Source organism: Mesoplodon densirostris, chromosome 16, assembly GCF_025265405.1.
Source record: "Mesoplodon densirostris isolate mMesDen1 chromosome 16, mMesDen1 primary haplotype, whole genome shotgun sequence".
NCBI classification, from domain to species: domain Eukaryota; kingdom Metazoa; phylum Chordata; class Mammalia; order Artiodactyla; family Ziphiidae; genus Mesoplodon; species Mesoplodon densirostris.
In genome coordinates this window covers 15,254,712-15,262,592 of record NC_082676.1, presented here as the reverse complement: position 1 = coordinate 15,262,592, position 7,881 = coordinate 15,254,712, and the positions used below count along the sequence as shown (strand labels likewise).

At 54.9% G+C, this 7,881-nt stretch overlaps 3 protein-coding genes across 7 annotated transcripts; 1 reads left to right on the top strand and 2 right to left on the bottom strand.

The window, feature by feature from the left end:
- Positions 1-3,156, top strand: ZSWIM1 (zinc finger SWIM-type containing 1). 4 transcript variants are annotated; one of them, XM_060078756.1, is made up of 2 exons: positions 1-89; positions 1,056-3,156. In XM_060078756.1, the coding sequence occupies exon 2, from the start codon at positions 1,200-1,202 to the stop codon at positions 2,568-2,570; it is 1,371 nt and encodes a 456-aa protein (XP_059934739.1). In that variant the 5' UTR covers positions 1-89; positions 1,056-1,199; the 3' UTR covers positions 2,571-3,156. The 4 variants fall into 4 exon arrangements, with proteins under 4 accessions (XP_059934739.1, XP_059934742.1, XP_059934740.1 ...); XM_060078759.1 differs by lacking the exon at positions 1-89 and adding an exon at positions 117-246; XM_060078757.1 differs by lacking the exon at positions 1-89 and adding an exon at positions 117-298.
- A 695-nt stretch (positions 3,157-3,851) lies between these two features.
- Positions 3,852-5,557, bottom strand: SPATA25 (spermatogenesis associated 25). The gene is made up of 2 exons (XM_060078764.1): positions 4,763-5,557; positions 3,852-4,372 (listed from the first exon to the last, which is right to left on the bottom strand). The coding sequence occupies exons 1-2, from the start codon at positions 4,815-4,817 to the stop codon at positions 3,852-3,854; spliced, it is 576 nt and encodes a 191-aa protein (XP_059934747.1). The 5' UTR covers positions 4,818-5,557.
- Positions 5,558-5,763: 206 nt separating this feature from the next.
- NEURL2 (neuralized E3 ubiquitin protein ligase 2) lies at positions 5,764-7,871 on the bottom strand. Of its 2 annotated transcripts, none has more exons than XM_060078098.1 (2): positions 6,814-7,871; positions 5,764-6,005 (listed from the first exon to the last, which is right to left on the bottom strand). In XM_060078098.1, exons 1-2 carry the CDS (start codon positions 7,553-7,555, stop codon positions 5,890-5,892), a joined length of 858 nt encoding a protein of 285 aa, XP_059934081.1. In that variant the 5' UTR covers positions 7,556-7,871; the 3' UTR covers positions 5,764-5,889. The 2 variants fall into 2 exon arrangements, with proteins under 2 accessions (XP_059934081.1, XP_059934082.1); XM_060078099.1 differs by having other exon boundaries at positions 6,827-7,871.
- Positions 7,872-7,881: the final 10 nt, after the last annotated feature.

The following is a 7,881-nucleotide window of genomic DNA, read 5'->3' as shown; positions in this document are numbered from 1 at the left end:
AGCTGGCGCCGCGTTTGGTGAGCCCAGAGGTCAGTCAGAGTCAGAGGCAGGGTCAAATAGGGAGAAATGGCGACGGGGCCAAGTTGTGGGTGAGTAATTTCTGAAGGGGTGGAGGTGTGAGGCGGCTGGTGACCGCAGTCACCATGACACAGCTCCCAAAGGGGTGGGAGGTTGACTTCTCTTCTGGCTCCGGCCAGACTCCGAATGGGAACGTCAGACATCCACATCCTCCCACCCGGGTTAGAGGTGAGAGGTCAGAGGCCACATCCTCTCTCCGTCTCCGGTTTGTGAACCTCAGGTACCGTGGAAAGCAGCCAGAATCCCGAGCCAAAGACTCAGCTTCCAGCTACTTATAGAGTAATGGTGGGCACGTCACTTAACCTCTTTCAGCCTCAGTTTCTCATCTGTAAAATGGAGACAGTAACCCGGTTTGGGGGCTAAATAGAGGAAACATGTGAACATAGTATTGCAGTTAATAGAGGGATTTACGTAGAGGGAGAAGAGACTATGAACATTTGTTAACCCCGTTTTATGGTTGAAGGGATTGAGGCTCAGAGAGGTCACTGACTTGCCCAAGATCACCCAGCAAGGTTGGGGCAATTGCAGTTCTCTTGTATATACCAGGACCAATGAAAGAATGGAGGCCAAGAAGTAATTTGTAAATATAAAGTGCAATACGAATACTTAAAATGCTCTTTAAGGGGGGGGGGAAGGCAGCTCTAGCCTTCACACTCATTTAAAACTCATGGAACCAAATCTTTCCAAGCTGGCTTCTTATCAATTAGCTCTCAGCTCCAAGTCATCCTCCCACCACCCCCCAGAGAGAACTTCACTGGTTACTTTGGCTAAAGTATCCTTCCCTCCTCCAGCTTACTATTACCCTGTTTTGTGGTCTTTGTAAACTTCATTATCTGATATATCCTTGTTTGTTTACATGTTTATTGCATATCCCCCAGAACAGTGCTGATACATAGTATCAGCAATAAAATGTCTGGATGCATAATTGAAGAGCCAAGCCCCTACCGTCTCCTTTAAACCTCTGTTCCTCTCCATAGGCCCATCTGTGGAGCAAGATCTGGGAACTACAGTCCGGCCTCAAGCCTCAACTTGGAGCTTGAGAGAGAGTGAGAGCCTTCCATACAGCAGCCTCGCAGAGCAGATATTTTGACCTTGGCATCTAGACATCTCCCATCTCCCCCATGGCCTTGACAATGCTGAATGAGCTCCTGGTTGAGGACCCAAGCCCACCTCTGCTGCTCTATCAGCTTAGCAAGACTGCCCAGTTAGACACCCTCAACTATCAAAGCTGCTTTATGCAGGGGGTCTTTGCCCATTTTCCTGAAATCTTATTTATCCACCGGACCTATAACCCAAGGGGCAAGGTGTTATATACCTTCCTGGTGGATGGACCTCGGGTGCAGCTGGAGGGTCATCTTGCCCGGGCAGTCTACTTCGCCATTCCTGCCAAGGAGGATGCTGAAGGCTTGGCCCAGATGCTCCAGGTATTCAAGAAGTTTAACTCGGCATGGGAGAGGGTCTGTACCATCCTGGTGGATCCCCACTTCCTCCTGCTGCCCACCCTCGCTATGGAGTTCCCCACAGCTGAGGTCCTACTCTCAGCCTTCCACATCTGTAAGTTCTTCCAGGGCAAGTTCTATCAACTGTCCCTCGAACAGCCCGTGGAGAGGGTCCTCCTGACCTCCCTGCAGAGCACGATGTGCTCGGCCACAGCTGGAAACCTGAGGAAATTGTATACACTCCTGAGCACCTGCATCCCGCCAGCCCAGCTGCCAGAGCTCCACTCACACTGGCTGCTCAACGACCGCATCTGGCTGGCCCACCGCTGGAGAAGCCGAGCCGAGAGCAGCCACTACTTCCAGGGCCTGGAGGTCACCGCCCACGTCCTCAGCCAGTTCTTCGGCACCACCCCATCTGTGGAAAAAGGCATGACCGCCCTGTTGCGATACCTGCAGCAGAACTCAGGAGACAAGGCGAGTTTCAGCCTGAGCCTGAGCCCCCTGAACAATCATCCCCCTTCGGATGGCAGCCCCGAAAGCCCCAAAGTGGAACAGTTGGTAGAAGCTCGCATCCAATACTCCCTTAATGCCATCTGCACGGAGCCGGCCGCCCAGCTCTGCCTGGGTGAGCTTGCCGTGGTCCAGAAATCCATGCACCTCATCGGCTCTGGTTCCGAAAAGGTGAACATACAGATCCTGGAGGACACCCATAGGGTGCAGCCCCAGACCCCGGCCAGCTGCAGCTGCTACTTTAACCAGGCCTTCCGTCTGCCCTGCCGCCACATCCTCACCATGCTCAGTGCCCGCCGCCAGGTGCTCCAGCCAGACATGCTGCCAGCTGAGTGGACGGCAGGCTGTGCTGCCAGCCTCGGTGACATCGTGGGCAGCAAGTGGAGTGAGACCCTGGATAAGCACTTGGCCGTGGTGCTCCTCACGGAGGAGGTGGGTCAGCTCCTGCAGCACTGCAGTCAGGAGGAGTTTGAACGGCGGTACAGCACCCTGCGCGAGCTGGCCGACAGCTGGATCGGCCCTTATGAGCAGGTCCAACTCTGATTACCCTCGACGCCCAGAGGTGCTCATCCGCAAAGTATCTGCTCACATCCCCCTTACACACACCCACACCCACATTCACACAGTCGTACTTCCACGGGCCCTCCTTCCAGGGAAGAAGGACAAAGGTTTTCTCTTCCACTGCAGCCTGCTACCTACGATGTGTCTAGTTCCCAAAGACAGGAGGCGGCCAACCTTTCCCATAAAGGGCCTGCTAGTAAATATTCTAGACTTGCTGGCCACGTAGAGCCTCTATTGTATATTCCTGGTTCTTTGTTTTTGTTGCGTGGGGGGTTTTTTGGTTTGTTTTTTTGTTGTTTTTCCTTTTTAACAACTTTTTCAAAAGGTAAAAACCGTTCTTAGGTCAAGGGCTTTATAAAAACAGGTAACCCCTGCTCTAAGATAAGCGATAAGACACTGAGTGGAGATCAAGGGTCGGGACTTGGTAACAGCTTCCCCAGTCATGAGATGACACCTCACCCACAGAGGAAAAGGCCCCCAGAGGCAGCGGCTCAGCCAGGCTCTCAGCCTCACTGCCCCTCACCCTGCCCCATCCTGAGGTCATTAAAGTTGAATGTTGTCTGTTTTAGCATGTCTAGTTTTTTGTCTTGTAGAAAGCAGTTTAGGAAGTACTATGGAAAGAACAGACTTTGGAGTCTGACATTGCATGCAAATCCTGGTATCTTCCCTGTCTGATTTTTGAGGCCTGGTGCTGCCTTTTACTAGCTATGTGACTTAAGTCATGTCACCTCTCTAAGCCTCAATTTGTTCATCTGTAAAAATGGAGATCCCCAGAACACTGGTAAGATTAAAGGTAAGTGGGCATGTAATGGGCCTGATGCCCAGTGGGTGCTCAAGTAAGAGTTAATTTTCCTTCCTTGCCTGTGGTCCTATCACCTGTCCTCAGCAGGGTGAGAAACAAAAGGCAAGAGGAAAAGTCACATTGCCTAGGGCTTTGTACAAGAACTTTTGATCGAGTACCAAAACAGTACAAAAAGAAGCCTCCACTCTCCAAGCAGGGCCTCCTACCTTGGTAATTTTCATTGTAACCAATCTGACAAGACCTATGGCCTGGCTTAGGTTTCTGGAAACTTCCTGGGGTTTGGGCCCTGATGGGCTGGTGTTTGTCAGAATGGCTCAAAACACCACCCTATCCGCATCCCTGCCATAGACACCACCAACCCTGCCTGCCCAAAAACCATACGGAGAAGCCACCCTACATGTCTGGTGCTATTTCATCCCGCTACAAGCAGGAGCCAGGAGGCTGGCCCCTCCGGGATCTCACTAGGGCCACCGTGCCCCCTCCACAGCCCCTGCTGGCTCCGGATGGGCCATCATGAAAGCTTGAGCTGCCCGGATCAGGTCCTCTTCCCGTAGGCCTGGGACAGGCACGGTGGGGATGCCAGCGATCATCATGGCCAAGGTAAGGATGCAGATGGGCTGGGAGCCGGCCTCCTTCCCTCCTGTCTCAGAGGACAGCCCACACAGCAGCAGGGGCCCAGGCCTGCTGGGGCCACCCAGGTAGGGAGCTCTGCTTCTGGAGCAGCCATCCTCCCAGCCCCGGCTCTCCGGCTGCCTCACGTGGGCGAATTTGTGGCAGTACCGGCTGGACTTCTGCCGCAGTGGCTCCCAGCTAGCCCTCCCAGGGCAGCCCCTGGCTTCTGGCACTGCCAGGGCCGGGCCCTGGGCAACGGGTGTCACCTGCTCAGCTTTCTGGCTCAGTGGGTCTTGTCCACCACAGGCCACCACCACTGGCTCTACAGGACTATAGAGGCCAAGGGATGAGCCCAGAGAAGCAGCCCCACCTGCAGAGACAGGAATGGGATGGAATGTTATTCTTGGTCTCTTTGAGGAGTAGGCTCTGAGGGGCAGGGCACAGGAGCAGAACACCAGGATCAGGGGCAATTAAGACCCGCCCAAGGGGGCTGCCCAGTGGTTGGGAGTTAGGTTTTACTTAGAGCCACAGCCCCAGTCAGTCCCTAATGCAGACAGGTGATGGAGAAGTGTTTGCGGAATGAATGAATGAGCAAGTGGGTAGCTATTGGCAAGGACTTCTGGAATAGCTTTCTTCCAAGAGAATGGACTCCAGGTCCAGCCCAGAAATGCCCAGCAGAACCTCCACCTCCCCAGAGCCAGGAAGCAGGTTCTCAGGGTAAGTTGTAGTACACCCTCCAGTTCCAGGAGCCCCCTCTCACCTTGGCCGGAAGGCGGAAGACCTGGATGAGTTTGTGGAGACATGAAATAGGACATGGCTTCTCTAAAGCCCCTGTTTGTGAGGGAAGAGTTGTCTGCCTTCTGTCCTACCCTCTCCGCCCTTCTAGAATGTCACCTCATAGTCCCTCCCTTTTACACCTGGAACCCAGCTCACTGGCATTGACCTGTTCATTCTAGAACGTGTACATGACAATGGATGGGGTTAAAAGAGCACTGGACCAGGAACTGGGCATTCTAGGTTCTTGCCTTTACCTTGGGCAAGTCACCTGGACAGTTTTGTTCCTTGACATCCTCAGCTGTAAGATGGGGGTAATGACTGCCCACTACCTCACCAGAAGTTATGAGGGTCAAATAAGATCATCTGTATGGAAGCAAATGATCAGCGATACAATTAAAGGAGTCTGGTGCTTTGTGCCCTGTAGGGTGAGAAAAGGAATACTCTGCATTCATTTGCTGTCTGACCTTGGACAAATACATTCCCACCTCTGGGCTTCAGGTTCCCATCTGTGAAATGAAGTACTTGGTCTAGGGCACTGGTTCTCATCCCGAGCTGCACATTACATGCTCTTGGAAGCTTTTAGAAATCCTGATGCCCAGACTTATCCCAGGGTCAATTAAATCATAATCCCATTTAGCAGTATTTTTTCAGAGTTCCTCAAGTGGTTATAACATGTGCCAAACTTGAGACCTCTGTTCTAGGGAAATGCTTCTCAATCCTGGCTGTACCTCAGAATCTCTAGGGGAGCTTTGACAAAAACAATGTCTAGCCCTCATCCTTTGACAAACCAAATGAGAATCTCCAGAGATGGGGTCTGGGGCACCAGCAATCTAAGTATCCCAGATAATGAGTAGCCAGGCTAGGAACCACTGGTCTAGGTGATGTCAAAATGCTCTCTCATTCTCTCATCTACCCTGCTGACCCCCAGTGATTCTAAAAGAAGTGCCCCTCACAGGCTTCAGGGGCAAGGAGACCCTCCAAGGATCAGCATCAGCAATGACTGTGTTTATTTCCATCCTGGCTGCTATCAGTATGGCCAGCTTCAGGGCAGCCACACCTCTGGGACCAGGATGCATTCACGTGGCCCTGCTCCAGGGTGGCTGTAGGCCTTCACTCATACTTGCAGAAATCCTTAAGTCCTTTGGGCAGGTGGAGCCCATCAATGGCCAACCGGTGCACCACACTTCTCTGGATCACTAGGCGGCACAGAGTCTGCAGGGACGGCACTGTGGAAAGAAGGTTGTCAAAGGCAAAGGGAACGGGAGGGTTGGGCCGAGGCTGAGACCTAGATCTAGGTCTCGGTCCCCTGTTTGTCGTTAACTTGGGCAAGTCCCTTCACTCTCCAGGCCCAGCCTGGCATGGGGCTATTCACAGGATTGAGATAAGCACCTGTTTTGCAACACTTTCCCAGTTCCGCAGCCCTATTTCCATTATAGCACCCATCCTGCTCCCTTCCCCCTCGCTTAGCAGCTTCTGGGGGCAGGGGTGGCATCTGATTTAGCTGTGCAACCCCCAGCTTCCAGCACAGGCCCGACACAGAGAGGGTTCTCGTTCACTGTATTCGTGAAATGTCGTCAGATGGATAAATAAAAGGCTTAACAGGGCTATCATGAACCAGACCTCAGGATTAAGAAGCTCTCGCATGGGGTTTAAAAGTGATGCCTTTAAACTGGTATGCCCAAATCGATGAGCATTTGTCTAATAAAAGAGCACATAATTCTCAAAGAGGACCAAAATCTAAAATCGGTGTAGAATTCATGCCCTAGGGTAATGCAGAAAATATTGGCAAAGCCAGAAAGGGAGTTAGAGGGCATCCTAACCAATCACAGCCAAGATGGGTACATTGAGGCCCAGAGCCAGGGAAAGTGACTTGTCCAAGATCACAAGTAGAGGCAGAATCTGAAGCCAGATTCCCCAGCTTCTAAAATAATGCTGGACAAACCAAGGCCTTGCTACCTGTTTCGGGAGTCCTAGCAGGTTCCTGTCCCGACACTGGGCCAGGAGGGGTCGCTGCCCAGGGTGTGGGATACCTACAGCCATACTCGACCTGGACCAGGCGCACGCTCTTGGTGGAGGCGAAGACGTCCACCACCGCGTAGAGGGGCTGGGCGGCTGGCAGCCCCCGAGCGCTGGGGCCCATGTCCTCGCCGTTGATGACGATATGCATGTCAGCAGTGCCGTCGGGGCGCGGGCAGAAGAGAACGCCCAGGCGGCTCCGGCGCGCAGTCGGAGGCAGCATGTTCAGCTCATAGAGCTGGTCCAAGAGGTGGCTGTATAGCCCGGGACGGCTGCGGCCCACCAGGCGGTCGCGGGGAATGCGAAACTGCTCAATGCACAGATGCGGTTCCACCAGGAGGGCTGGGGGGCAGCTGGGGGCCAGCGCCTCCACCTCCGGGCGGCCCTCCCGGGGCACGCGGTTGTGATGGCGCGTGATGGCGAAGACCCAGGTGTGGCCGAGGCTGACCAGGTCGGGCAGCGAAAACTCGGGCACGGCGGCCAGACTGGCGGGGTCCAGCGCAGTCAGGCCGAGGCGCAGGTGCCCGCACCAGCCCAGCTCTTTCTCCTCGATCTCCACCAGGAACACCTGGCCGGGGGCCAGCGGCTCGCGACTGAAGCACACGCCGTGGGCGAAGCTCTCCACGCGTGTGGCCCGCGTCCCGGAGGGGTCCACGCGGATGTTGGCACCGTGTACCGGGTGGAAGCGGGTGGGAGGGGGCTCGGGGCGCGCGGGTCCCCAGGGCGCACCCAATTCCACGGGGTCGGAGGCAGCAGCCATCTCCCAGCCATGAAGCAGGCCAGCGGGCGCCGGGGGCTATTTTGGGCAGCGGGCTCAGATGGTGACCGCGGGGGGCACCATGTAAGGTACTTCCCCCCTGACTCCCTTCCCCGAGGCTCTGCCCAGGGGTCCTAGCGCCGCTTGCTCAGCCATCCCGCTTAGAACGGAGTCCCCGGGAGGCTGGGGGATCCTGGCCATCCACACCTGGGTCATCTGACCGCCGGCGCCCGGGATACGACCTACGAGGCCCACACGGACCTTCACCTGGTTTGACCGCCGCCGCCACCGCCCCCTCCGTCTTCCGGGTGCTCAGGGACGTGGGGGCG

Excerpts from the sequence above, each read along its gene's own strand:
- ZSWIM1 (XM_060078756.1), top strand. The coding sequence starts at position 1,200 with ATGGCCTTGACAATGCTGAATGAGCTCCTGGTTGAGGACCCAAGCCCA.
- SPATA25 (XM_060078764.1), bottom strand. The coding sequence starts at position 4,817 with ATGTCCTATTTCATGTCTCCACAAACTCATCCAGGTCTTCCGCCTTCC. Across the intron at positions 4,373-4,762 it reads TCTTCCGCCTTCCGGCCAAG|GTGGGGCTGCTTCTCTGGGC; the intron begins GTGAGAGGGGGC and ends CTGTCTCTGCAG.
- NEURL2 (XM_060078098.1), bottom strand. The coding sequence starts at position 7,555 with ATGGCTGCTGCCTCCGACCCCGTGGAATTGGGTGCGCCCTGGGGACCC. Across the intron at positions 6,006-6,813 it reads GGTCCAGGTCGAGTATGGCT|TGCCGTCCCTGCAGACTCTG; the intron begins GTAGGTATCCCA and ends TTCTTTCCACAG.